We start from the raw sequence: 14673 nt of genomic DNA, 5'->3' as shown, positions 1-14673 counted from the left end.
CTCTAGTGACCCTATAATAGCCATATAACATACATCAGGTCTAACCTCTAGTGACCCTATAATAGCCATGTAACATACATCAGGTCTAACCTCTAGTGACCCTATAATAGCCATGTAACATAAATCAGGTCCAACCTCTAGTGACCCTATAATAGCCATGTAACATACATCAGGTCTAACCTCTAGTGACCCTATAATAGCCATGTAACATACATCAGGTCCAACCTCTAGTGACCCTATAATATCCATGTAACATACATCAGGTCTAACCTCTAGTGACCCTATAATAGCCATGTAACATACATCAGGTCTAACCTCTAGTGGCCCTATAATAGCCATGTAACATACATCAGGTCTAACCTCTAGTGACCCTATAATAGCCATGTAACATACATCAGGTCTAACCTCTAGTGACCCTATAATAGCCATGTAACATACATCAGGTCTAACCTCTAGTGACCCTATAATAGCCATGTAACATACATCAGGTCTCTCCTCTAGAACAGCCAAGGGGATAAATTAATTATGCATCGAGTGGACAGAGCAATACAGTTTTTATTCCATTATAGTCTGAGAATTCTAAAATTGGACAGTTGGGTGGGTGGCTGAAATGTAATAAGCCGGCTGCTTGATGTATTACTGCAAGTCTCTAGCTCACCAAGTCTCACAGCAAAGCAAACAGTCTTTTGTAGATGGTCATCTGTGTAAACTAATATGTCTCATCAGTCCTCAGATCCAGGAACATGGTGTGAATGTTATGGCAGCTGCATGGTGGTCATGTAGGCTACAGTTCATCCACATGGACTTGATCCATGTCTCCCCTGCCTAAGAACCCATTCAATATATTAATAATACAATCTCAAGCTGCTGCCAACACCATCTGAAGAGTATCTGTGGGCTGTAGAGAGTTAGTGAAGGGCTCTCAGGTAGGTGAGGAGGGAGTAGACACTTACTTGAGCACATGGGTGGAGCCGTTGATCTGTGTGGCCGAGCAGGGGGGCCCCGGCCCCAGTACGGATGGCCGCCTGGCGCTGTAACGCTTTCTCCCACAGCAGAGGATGATGAGGAAGGCACGGCGGAAGGACTTGTTCAGGAAGGCATAGAGAATGGGATTAAGCATGGAGTTAATGTAGCCCAGCCACAGGCATGCTGCCCACAGCTGGTCCGGCACTGTGTAGTTTATAAAGGGGTCCACCACGTTGGTGATAAAAAAAGGGGCCCAGCACAGGCAGAAACAGCCCATGATGATGCACAGAGTCTTGGCCGCCTTGGTCTCTGTACGCATGCGGTGGTTGCGCTGGTGGTCGGCGCTGTCTGCCGAGGCGGCCCCCGCCCGTTGCAGCATACTGATTTGGCGTGCGTGCTCCCGTGCAGTCACATAGATGCGCTGGTAGGCCAGCACCATCAACCCCAGTGGGATGTAGAAGGCCACCACGGAACACGTCAGAGCGTACGGCTTGTTGACCATGAAGACACACGCCGTCGAGTTGGCCACGTCACCGCTGAATTTCCGTACCTCTATCTACCAAGGGGTTGAGATGTGGTAACACCACCACCACAACCACAGAGACACACACAGAGGCACACAGACACACACACGCACAGAAACACATCACAGAAGAAGAAAAAAACACATGGTTAATGTGTCAGTTCATGAAACATTAGTTTCACGGACACAGAACAGTAATCATTCAGAGAATAAGTATATGACATGGCAAGTTGATATGAATCAGGTCAATACAGTTCAGTGAAAAATGTTGTCAATGAATTATGTCTATGGTAAGAGGACTGAGCTTGTCAGGGTTTTCTACCATTTACAATGGAGTCCTGTAGGCTCCTGTTCATCAAGAAGATTTTCTAAACCCTTAAACGTATCTAGGAGAGCAATGATGAATGGTGCACAAACCAAACTTCCATCAATGCTATTTCCTGAAAGTAGCGACTAGGTCCAGAGTGGGGAAGATGAGGGCTTTGAAACAGATCATTAATCATTGTCCTCCACCGGCACCCTGCCAGAACCTCTGGCCACCTCAGGTCATACCTGTCTCTACTCTGGAGAAAATAAATTACACTAGTCTACGATTGACAGGTATACGCACTGCATATATACAGTACGCACTGCGTATGACTGCCCTGCTAATGTGCCGTGCTGGATCTTGTAAACTATCGAAAGTAGACCCCTAACTGATCCAAATGTTTCACTAATCAAACATGTATTCATATCACTGCGCTTTTGAACGATTATTCAAATAGGTGTTTGGCAGAAAATCGAATTCTCTATTTATTGTTTAATTATTCAAGCCTCCCTTTGTTATTTCATTTCAAAATAAAATGCTTGTTTGTATTTAAAGGAATACTCAGCGATATGACGTAGATGCAGAAAGTAACCATAGTGTGTCAATTTCCACAACAACTAAGAGCGTTGAAGCGTGAGGCTCAACTCCTCTGTTGTTTTGGTTCCCTGGCTCGTACACATGCGCAGATACTGTGTGTGACTGTATGGGAGCGAAGTCTTGCATCTCACTCATCTCAATATCTGAGGTGCTGCTCGTGGCAATGTCATTTCGCTGAGTCCCTCTATCAAAGGCTTGAATGACTCGTATGACATGAATGAACGATTGATTGATTATATTGAATTAGGCTAAGTTACGTTAAGACAGGACACGCCCTCAGCTCGATGGTGAATAGAATATTTAAGACTACTACGTGAGTCAAGAGCAAATAAATACACTTGATTTAGGCTACATTATTGCATGCTACAGTTTTTTTATCACTTTGGTGCAATGTTCACAACTGTGTGGTACATGTTCACAATTATGTGGTACATGTTCACAACTGTGTGGTACATGTTCACAACTATGTGGTACATGTTCACAACTATGTGGTACATGTTCACAACTATGTGTTATATGTTCACAACTATGTGGTACATGTTCACAACTATGTGTTATATGTTCACAACTATTTGGTCATAACTGTGTGGTACATGTTCACAACTATGTGATCATAACTAGGTGGTACATGTTCACAACTGTGTGGTGCATGTTCACAACTATGTGGTACATGTTCACAACTATGTGTTATATGTTCACAACTATGTGATCATAACTAGGTGGTACATGTTCACAACTATGTGGTACATGTTCACAACTATGTGTTATATGTTCACAACTATGTGATCATAACTAGGTGGTACATGTTCACAACTGTGTGGTACATGTTCACAACTATGTGGTACATGTTCACAACTATGTGGTCATAACTGTGTGGTACATGTTCACAACTGTGTGGTACATGTTCACAACTATGTGGTCATAACTGTGTGGTACATGTTCACAACTATGTGGTCATAACTAGGTGGTACATGTTCACAACTGTGTGGTGCATGTTCACAACTATGTGGTCATAACTGTGTGGTACATGTTCACAACTATGTGGTACATGTTCACAACTATGTGGTCATAACTGTGTGGTACATGTTCACAACTGTGTGGTACATGTTCACAACTATGTGGTACATGTTCACAACTATGTGGTACATGTTCACAACTATGTGGTCATAACTGTGTGGTACATGTTCACAACTATGTGGTACATGTTCACAACTATGTGGTCATAACTGTGTGGTACATGTTCACAACTATGTGGTACATGTTCACAACTATGTGGTACATGTTCACAACTATGTGGTACATGTTCACAACTATGTGGTACATGTTCACAACTATGTGGTACATGTTCACAACTATGTGGTCATAACTGTGTGGTACATGTTCACAACTGTGTGGTACATGTTCACAACTATGTGGTACATGTTCACAACTATGTGGTACATGTTCACAACTATGTGGTCATAACTGTGTGGTACATGTTCACAACTGTGTGGTACATGTTCACAACTATGTGGTCATAACTGTGTGGTACATGTTCACAACTATGTGGTACATGTTCACAACTATGTGGTACATGTTCACAACTATGTGGTCATAACTGTGTGGTACATGTTCACAACTGTGTGGTACATGTTCACAACTATGTGGTCATAACTGTGTGGTACATGTTCACAACTATGTGGTACATGTTCACAACTATGTGGTCATAACTGTGTGGTACATGTTCACAACTATGTGGTCATAACTAGGTGGTACATGTTCACAACTATGTGGTCATAACTAGGTGGTACATGTTCACAACCATGTGGTACATGTTCACAACCATGTGGTCACAACTGTGTGGTACATGTTCACAACTATGTGGTCATAACTGTGTGGTACATGTTCACAACTATGTGGTCATAACTGTGTGGTACATGTTCACAACTATGTGGTACATGTTCACAACTATGTGGTACATGTTCACAACTATGTGGTCATAACTGTGTGGTACATGTTCACAACTATGTGGTCATAACTGTGTGGTACATGTTCACAACTAGGTGGTACATGTTCACAACCATGTGGTACATGTTCACAACCATGTGGTCATAACTGTGTGGTACATGTTCACAACCATGTGGTACATGTTCACAACCATGTGGTCATAACTGTGTGGTACATGTTCACAACTATGTGGTCATAACTGTGTGGTACATGTTCACAACTATGTGGTACATGTTCACAACCATGTGGTACATGTTCACAACCATGTGGTCATAACTGTGTGGTACATGTTCACAACTATGTGGTACATGTTCACAACTATGTGGTCATAACTGTGTGGTACATGTTCACAACTATGTGGTCATAACTAGGTGGTACATGTTCACAACCATGTGGTACATGTTCACAACCATGTGGTCACAACTGTGTGGTACATGTTCACAACTATGTGGTCATAACTGTGTGGTACATGTTCACAACTATGTGGTCATAACTGTGTGGTACATGTTCACAACTAGGTGGTACATGTTCACAACCATGTGGTCACAACTATGTGGTCATAACTGTGTGGTACATGTTCACAACTAGGTGGTACATGTTCACAACCATGTGGTACATGTTCACAACCATGTGGTACATGTTCACAACTCTTAGTGCACAACTCAAAACAAATCATCCAAGGGACAGTTGTGAAAACTCTAAGCACATTAAATCAAATTTTATTTGTCACATGCAATACAACAGATGTAGAACTTACAGTGAAATGCTCACTTACAAGCCCTTAATCAACAATGCCGTTTTAAGAAAAATAACAGTAAAAAAATATTTACTAAATAACATTTAAAAAATGAGTTACACAATAAAATAACAATAACTAAGGCTATATACGTACACGGAGTTCCAGTACCCAGTCAATGTGCAGGGGTACGGTTGGTCGAAGTAATTGAGGTAATATGTCCATGTAGGTAGGGGTAAAGTGACGATGCATAGATAATAAACAGAGTAGCAGCAGCGTAAAAGCGAAATCATACAAAATCACTTCTTCAGCAAGATTAATCAGTGTTTCATCTGGAAAGACATATTTCACATTGCAATACATGTTCATATAAAGTAACTGCCTCTTACAATGCAACGCTTACATTACTTTGATATGATTCTCTTCTCTTTTGTTAACAAGCTCTTAGATGTAAAGTCCCCTGTTTAGGGGATCTGCGTGGTTCTGGTACTGGTTCTAACCAACAATTCTGCTTATAAATCGATCTGTGGACACCCTAGATCGAAATATACATATTTTTTGTGCCTATGTGACGTAGGATTTGAAATCTGAAACCACTTGAAGCTGGGATGTCCCTCCGACCATTTAATCTGCTCTGACTGTCTATCACCTCCTGGCTCAACCCTACATCACAACCACGAACAAAGCGCATGCCTGCAATAGTTACATCGTAGTGCATCAGGGGACAATGGTTTCATCCCTATAGTACATTCAGAGATTGATTTATAGCAATTTTAAAAAGTATATGAATCTATTTTTAAACAAAAAACACTATCTGTTTGTCATAGATGGACAAGATTAATATAAAATGAGGAAGCCAAGCTAAAGCTCCTTGAGACGTTCACAGCGATGGGGGCAGACGTTTTGATGAAGAGTATTTTTACAGTTTTAAGGAAGGTGACATCTTATAGTTAGTTGTTTTATAATTGTATTATAGTATACATTACCGGTCAAAAGTTTTAGAACTGTCACGTTCTGACCTTAGTTTCTTTTTATGTCTTTGTGTTAGGTTGGTCAGGGCGTGAGTTGGGGTGGGTAGTCTATGTTCTGTTATCTATTTTGTTGTATTTCTATGTCTGGCCTGATATGGTTCTCAATCAGAGGCAGCTGTCGATCGTTGTCTCTGATTGAGAATCATATTTAGGTAGCCTGTTTTCCCCATTTTGGTTGTGGGTGGTTGTTTCCTGTGTCTGCACCATACGGGACTGTTTCGATTTTCGTTTGTTCATTCACTTTGTTATTTTGTATTTTTGTAGTGTTCAGTTTTTATATTAAAATGGACACTTACCACGCTGCGTTTTGGTCCTCCTCTCCTTCCACCAACGAAAGCCGTTACAAGAACACCTACTCATTCAAGGGTTTCTTTTTTATTTTTACTATTTTCTACATTGTAGAATAATAGTGAAGACATCTATGAAATAAAACTATGAAATAACACATGTGGAATCATGTAGTAACCAAAAAAAGTGTTATACATATCTAAATATATTTGGGATTTGAGATTCTTCAAATAACCACCCTTTGCCTTGATGACAGCTTTGCACACTCTTGGCATTCTCTCAACCAGCTTCATGAGGTACAGTAGTCAACTGGAATGCATTTCAATTAACAGGCGTGCCTTCTAAAAAGTTAATGTGTGGAATTTCTTTCCATCTAAATGCGTTTGAGCCAATCAGTTGTGTTGTGAAAAGGTAGGGGTGGTATACAGAAGATAGCCCTATTTGGTAAAAGACCAAGTCTATATTATGGCAAGAACAGTTCGAATAGGCAAAGAGAAACGACAGTCCATCATTACTTTAAGACATGAAGGTCAGTCAATACAGAACATGTCAAAAACTTTGAAAGTTTCTTCAAGTGCAGTCGCAAAAACCATCAAGTGCTATGATGTAACTGGCTCTCTTGGGGACTGCCGCAGGAAAGGAAGAACCAGAGTTACTTCTGCTGTAGAGGACAAGTTCATTAGAGTTACCAGCCTCAAAAATGGCAGCCCAACTAAATGCTTCACATTCTTCAAGTAAAAGACACATATCAACATCAACTGTTCAGAGGAGACTGTGTGAATCAGGCCTGCAAATAAACCACTACTAAAGGACACCAATAAGAAGAAGAGACTTGCTTGGGCCAAGCAACACGAGCAATGGACATTAGACCAGTGGAAATCTGTCCTTTGGTCTGGAGTCCAAATTGGAGACTTTTAGTTCCAACCTCCGTGTCTTTGTGAGACTCGGTGTGTGTGAACGGATGATCTCCGCGTGTGTATTTCCCACCGTAAAGAATGGAGGAGGAGGTGTTATGGTGTGGGGGTGCTTTTCTGGTGACACTGTCTGTGATTTATTTAGAATTCAAGGCACACTAAATCAGCATGGCTACCACAGCATTCTGCAGCCTTACACCATCCCATCTGCTTTTTGCTTAGTGGGACTATCCTTTGTTTTTCAACAGGACAATGTCCCAACACACCTTCAGGCTGTGTAGGGGCTATTTTACCAAGAAGGAGAGTGATGGAGTGACGCTCCTTCAAGTCCTTCAAGACTGTTGGAAAAGCATTCCGGTTGCTTGGTTGAGAGAATGCCAAGAGTGTGCAAAGCTGTCATCAAGGCAAAGGGTGGTTATTTGAAGAATCTCAAATCCCAAATATATTTGGATATGTATAACACTTTTTTTGGTTACTACATGATTCCACATGTGTTATTTCACTTTTGACTGGTAGTGTATTTAGAAAGAATTGAAGTAATTTCAAGACATATTCATACTGTTTTGTAGAATAAAAAATATTTGTATCATAATTGTACTGTGCACTTGAGCTTGTGTCCTCAAAAGTGACTACACCTCAGCAATTTATAACTATTTTTACCAGAAAGGTGATATTTTAACCTTTCTTTGAGTATGCAGCATTACTAGTGCATTACTAGTGATAAATAATTACTTTTGATGATTGCATAGATTACATTTTAGATTACATGTAGTTACATTTTAGAGGTTTTAAAATACATTTTACAATTGTGTCCTGTAATACTTAATTTAAAGTGAGACGCCTTCGGTCATTTATAACACATCCATAAATCTCTTTATGGATGTGTCCAACTGCCTTGATAAAGTACAATTTGAAATTGTGTTTTTTACATTGGATAAAAGCAGAGACACAGAGCTACAAAATGGTATAACATACACTGCATTTGAGGAACAATGGGAAAGTAATTATACTTTGAAAGTTGATGAACTAGTAACCTCACTTTTGAGAAAATGGCCTTTACCCGTTTTGGTACCTACTGGAGAGCTCTTCTTTGTCTACACCCATTCAGCATCGTTTACACGCTAGATCTACAACGCAATATATATTTAAAAAAAGCTGCATTAGAAAGTATTACCAATACATACTGACCAGCTTAAATAGACAGAAGCGTGCTATACCGCACCAATCCAAACTCATCTCTCGGCATGTCCAGCGCATTCATTATCTCAGCCAATCATGGGTAGCGCAAAGGTTTATCTGTGGCTAAACCAACTAGGCTCGTAATTTAACAATTTTATTTGTATTTACAGATGGCATACAAGTTTGTTATTAAGGCACATGAAAGTTCACGTTCCAGAAGGCATTTCTGCCCAAAAACTTATTTTGATAATAATTTTAAAAAGTTTAATTTCAAAGGGCTCTCCTGTGAAGTAGTGACCCGCAACATACGCCTAGTTTCCTGAAACGAGTCACATATGAGAGTGTACTTACTATAAGGTCAGACACCTTTCGTCATTCATAACATACATAAAGGATTAATGATGTAAACACAAATGTATTAACACTAAAACAGCTAAAACAAATAAACATTAAAAACATGTTTAAAACATACATTTCCTTTAATTAATGTATTTATTTTTTACTATACATTAAGTTTAAAAAAGTCCAGCAATGCAATTACATTGAACATTACACAGGACTGTGAATCGTGTAGCTTGTCCCTGAGCTGGCAGACGAATGGTTCTTGTCTGTCTTGGTTGGTTCTAACCTTAAAAGTAACAACAAAGAAAGTTACCCAGTCTGTTAGGAAATGCCTTTGTCACACCATCTGGATAAGGGCATTTCTGTGCTGTGCCAGAAACTCTAAATGGGGAGATGGGAAACTCCATTCGATTCGTATTATTATATTCCTCTTTCATTAAAAAATCTCATGAAATGACTATGAAATGTGGATGCATCTACATTTATTTTTATGTAGCGGAGTCTGCTAGCTAGCTACATTTCAGATAGCTAGTAATTGCTGTGAAGTCACGGAAATTATTTGAAATAACGACTGAGGTAGCTTAATCTAAGTCAACACTTTACAACAAACAAATTTCAATTACAATAAATAAAGGTTAACTTACTTGTTTTTCGCTGTCCGGTTGGCACCACAATTGGCCATTTGATTTGCGAACGCATCGAATGAGCAGCGTCTCGTCAGCAACACTAAAAAAGTCATTCTGGGTGTCACGTTCCTGACCGGTTTTCTGTTATTTTGTATGTGTTTGACGGTCAGGGCGTGAGTTTGGGTGGGTAGTCTATGTTATGTGTTTCTATGTTGGTTAAAGGGTGACCTGATATGGCTCTCAATTAGAGGCAGGTGGTTTTCATTTCCTCTGATTGAGAGCCATATTAAGGTAGGTGTTTTCACATTGATTGTTGTGGGTGGTTGTCTCCTGTGTCTGTGTTTGTCGCGCCACACGGGACTGTCTCGGTTTGTTTGTTCGTTCGGTTTTGTGTAGTCTGTTTTCCTGTTCGTGCGTTCTTCGTGTTTCATGTAAGTTCTTACGTTCAGGTCAGTCTACGTCGTTTGTTGTTTTGTATCTTTTCAAGTGTTCTTCGTGTTTTCGGTTTATTTAATAAATATCATGTCAAATCGCAATGCTGCATTTTGGTTCAATCCCTGCTCCTCCTCTTCGGATGAAGAGGAGGAGGAACGCCGTTACAGAACCACCCACCGAATCAGAACCAAGCAGCGTATGTTCGAGCAGTGGAATACACAGGACTACTGGACTTGGGAGGACGAGCTGGATGGTAAAGGTCCATGGGCACAGCCGGGGGAATATCGCCGCGCTCGTGAGGAGATGGAGGCAGCGAGAGCCCAAGAGCGGTGGTATGAGGAGGCAGCAAGGAGACGTGGCTGGAAGCCGGAGAATCAAGCTCAAGACCGGAGATATGAAGGTACGCGGCTAGCAAGGAAGCCCGAGAAGAAACCCCAAAAATGTCTTGGGGGGGGGGCTAAGAGGTAGTGGGCCAAGGGCAGGTAGGAGACCTGCGCCCACTTCCCAGGCTAACCGTGGAGAGCGGGAGTACGGGCAGACACCGTGTTACGCAGTAGAGCGCACGGTGTCTCCTGTACGTGTGCATAGCCCGGTGCGGGTTATTCCACCTCCCCGCACTGGTAGGGCTAGATTGAGCGTTGAGCCGGATGTCATGAAGCCGGCCCTACATATCTGGCCACCAGTACGTCTCCTCGGGCCGGCTTACATGGCACCAGCCTTACGCATGGTGTCCCCGGTTCGCCTACATAGCCCGGTGCGGGTTATTCCACCTCCCCGCACTGGTCGGGCGACGGGGAGCATTCAGCCAGGTAAGGTTGGGCAGGCTCAATGCTCAAGGGAGCCAGTACGCCTGCACGGTCCGGTATTTCCGGCGCCACCTCCCCGCCCCAGCCCAGTACCATCAGTGCCTACACCACGCACCAGGCTTCCAGTGCATTTCCAGAGCCCTGTTCCTCCTCCACGCACTCTCCCTATGGTGCGTGTCTCCAGCCCAGTGCCTCCAGTTCCGGCACCACGCACTAAGCCACCTGTGCGTCTCCAGAGCCCTGTACGCACTGTTCCTTCTCCCCGCACTCGCCCTGAGGTGCGTGCCCTTAGCCCGGTACCACCAGTGCCGGTACCACGCACCAGGCCTGTAGTGCGCTTCGAGAGGTCAGTGTGCCCTGTCCCTGCTCCCCGCACTAGCCTGAAGGTGCGTGTCCTTAGCCCGGTGCCTCCAGTTCCGGCACCACGCACCAGGCCTACAGTGCGCCTCATCCGGCTAGAGCCATCCGTCTCCCCAGCGCCATCTGAGCCATCCGTCTCCCCAGCGCCATCTGAGCCATCCGTCTCCCCAGCGCCATCTGAGCCATCCGTCTCCCCAGCGCCATCTGAGCCATCCGTCTCCCCAGCGCCATCTGAGCCATCCGTCTCCCCAGCGCCGTCTGAGCCATCCGTCTGCCCAGTGCCGTCTGAGCCATCCGTCTGTCCCGAGCCATTAGAGCCGCCCGTCTGTCCCGAGCCGTCAGAGCCGTTAGTCAGTCAGGAGCCGCTAGAGCCATTCGTCAGTCAGGATCTGCCAGAACCGCCAACCAGACAGGATCTGCCAGAGCCGCCAACCAGACAGGATCTGCCAGAGCCGCCAACCAGACAGGATCTGCCAGAGCCGCCAACCAGACAGGATCTGCCAGAGCCGCCAACCAGACAGGATCCGCCAGAGCCGCCAACCAGACAGGATCTGCCAGAGCCGCCAACCAGACAGGATCTGCCAGAGCCGCCAACCAGCCGTGAGCGTCCAGAGCCGTCAGCCAGCCATGAGCGTCCAGAGCCGTCAGCCAGCCATGAGCGTCCAGAGCCGTCAGCCAGCCATGAGCGTCCAGAGCCGTCAGCCAGCCATGAGCGTCCAGAGCCGTCAGCCAGCCATGAGCGTCCAGAGCCGTCAGCCAGCCATGAGCGTCGAGAGCCGTCAGCCAGCCATGAGCGTCGAGAGCCGTCAGCCAGCCATGAGCGTCGAGAGCCGTCAGCCAGCCATGAGCGTCGAGAGCCGTCAGCCAGCCATGAGCGTCGAGAGCCGTCAGCCAGCCATGAGCGTCCAGAGCCGTCAGCTAGCCATGAGCGTCCAGAGCCGTCAGCCAGTCATGAGCTGCCCCTCAGCCCAGAGCTGCCATTTATCCAGAACTGCCCCTCAGTCCAGAGCTGTCTCTCTGTCCGGAGCTGCCCTTCAGTCCGGAGTTGCCCCTCTATCCTGAGTTGCCCCTCTATCCTGAGTTGCCCCTCTATCCTGAGTTGCCCCTCTATCCTGAGTTGCCCCTCTATCCTGAGTTGCCCCTCTATCCTGAGCTACCTCTCTATCCTGACCTACCTCTCTGTCCTGAGCTATATCTCTGTCCTGAGCTACCTTATCCCGGTGCTGCCCCTTGTCCCGGTGCTGCCCCTTATCTTAAGGTTACCAGTTAAAGTAAGTGGGTGTAAGATGAGGGTGGTCATTCTAAGGGGGAGACGTAAGCTGGGATTGACTATGGTGGGGTGGGGACCTCGCCCACAGCCTGAGCCACCACCGTGGTCAGACGCCCACCCAGACCCTCCCCTAGACTTTTGGTGGTGTGTTCGGAGTACGCACCTTGAGGGGGGGGTTATGTCACGTTCCTGACCGGTTTTCTGTTATTTTGTATGTGTTTGACGGTCAGGGCGTGAGTTTGGGTGGGTAGTCTATGTTATGTGTTTCTATGTTGGTTAAAGGGTGACCTGATATGGCTCTCAATTAGAGGCAGGTGGTTTTCATTTCCTCTGATTGAGAGCCATATTAAGGTAGGTGTTTTCACATTGATTGTTGTGGGTGGTTGTCTCCTGTGTCTGTGTTTGTCGCGCCACACGGGACTGTCTGGGTTTGTTTGTTCGTTCGGTTTTGTGTAGTCTGTTTTCCTGTTCGTGCGTTCTTCGTGTTTCATGTAAGTTCTTACGTTCAGGTCAGTCTACGTCGTTTGTTGTTTTGTATCTTTTCAAGTGTTCTTCGTGTTTTCGGTTTATTTAATAAATATCATGTCAAATCGCAATGCTGCATTTTGGTTCAATCCCTGCTCCTCCTCTTCGGATGAAGAGGAGGAGGAACGCCGTTACACTGGGTCACGGAATTTCGGAAACTTTCTAAATAAAAGTCCCCCAAGCAATAGTGTAAAAGTGTCAACAACCTGTATGATAAATGAAAAATAATTCTCTAAATATTAACAATGATTTATATTTGTTCATATGTAAGTGACCTTTGCATTAAATTAGGGGTTTAAAGCATGCTACAAGGTCATAAAAATGCCCCCAATGTGAATTACTGTATTTGGAATACATATTGGCTTATAGAGCAAAAACTATTCTGGGTGCCGCAATACAATACCCTTGTGCATGATTGTGGTCATGTCTTTTGTGGGGTAAAACTCATTTTGAACGGCTGTGCCTGGCTCCCCAGTAGGTGGACCTATATTCCCTCCGAGGCCCACCCATGGAATACTCAGTAGGGTCTGTAGAATGTATATATGGTGTCATTTCATGGGGCTCTGAATAATATGGAGTGTTGCTGAACTTTCACTCAAATTCAAATCATTGTATATGGAATACATAATCACCACATGTCCTCTTACTGTGCTACAGAAAAACCTCTAACCAAACAACATTGAGAGCATGTGCACTGAATTAAACGGCAACTACACTAAACAGACTTCAAAAGTCGTCCCCTGATGTGGTTTAAGTATTGTTGTGAACATGGAAAATCTTTATGAACCCTTTATAAAGCATGTGATATGGTTACAGATCATTTGTAACACATTTATGTAGTGTCTATGAAGGCTTTATGAACGCTTTATAAAGCCTTCATAATCTGCTCGTCATTTAAAGTCGACCAATTTTAGATGCATGTTGGTTTATCTACTACAGATTTTGAGAATTACATAATGAAAATGTATGTCTGTAAAGTAGAAAGATATAAAGTACGATATATACTGTAATGTACTATTATGATGAAATAAAATCCTTTGCTATTGACAAGATCAGAGATGTGCTGTATTAAAAAATTTGAATCAAAGTTTATTGGTCGCACAAACAGTATTATTAGAAAGAGAGATACTATGTCCTCCATTTAAACACATCTAACAAAACCAGTTTTTCAGGGTCTGTGTTGTTCTGTTTTTAAATATATTCATCCCATTCCCCAGTTCATGATTATGATAGACATAGACAGGGTTACCCCATCTCTACCAATACTTTTCATTACATCACTCTCTCCCCCAGTCCATTTGTTTTGGGTTAGTACATAGTAGAATTGGGTCTGACATTTCGATGCAGACTCCCTATTGTTTCATTTGAGCATCATCATCACACAGTATCAGTCAGCCAATGCCTTTCATTGAGCTTTCACTTCCAGCCATTGTTTTCATATGAGCAGCGTTGGGAGGTGGGCTTTACTGCTTCAACCATTGTTTTCATATGAGCAGCAGTTGGAGGTGGGCTTTACTGCTTCAACCATTGTTTTCATATGAGCAGCAGCGGGAGGTGGGCTTTACTGCTTCAACCATTGTTTTCATATGAGCAGCAGTTGGAGGTGGGCTTTACTGCTTCAACCATTGTTTTCATATGAGCAGCAGTTGGAGGTGGCCTTATTGCTACAACCATTGTTTTCATATGAGCAGCAGTTGGAGGTGGGCTTTACTGCTTCAACCAATGTTTTCATATGAGCAGCAGCGGGAAGTGGGCTTTACTGCTTCAACCATTGTTTTCATA

The 14673-nt window shown here is 43.7% G+C and overlaps 1 protein-coding gene across 1 annotated transcript in view; it reads right to left on the bottom strand.

The window, feature by feature from the left end:
- Window positions 1–949: 949 nt before the first annotated feature.
- LOC120062090 (5-hydroxytryptamine receptor 4-like) overlaps window positions 950–14673 on the bottom strand; it is a 43208-nt gene continuing 29484 nt past the window's right edge. The window contains exon 4 of the mRNA XM_039011898.1: window positions 950–1522. Within this exon, the coding sequence (XP_038867826.1) occupies window positions 950–1522 (573 nt within the window). The remainder of the gene's footprint in view (window positions 1523–14673) is intronic.

Source organism: Salvelinus namaycush, chromosome 17, assembly GCF_016432855.1.
Source record: "Salvelinus namaycush isolate Seneca chromosome 17, SaNama_1.0, whole genome shotgun sequence".
In the NCBI taxonomy this organism is placed as follows: Eukaryota; Metazoa; Chordata; class Actinopteri; order Salmoniformes; family Salmonidae; genus Salvelinus; species Salvelinus namaycush.
The sequence above is the reverse complement of the archived record's forward strand: the minus strand, read 5'-3'. Positions and strand labels throughout refer to the sequence as shown.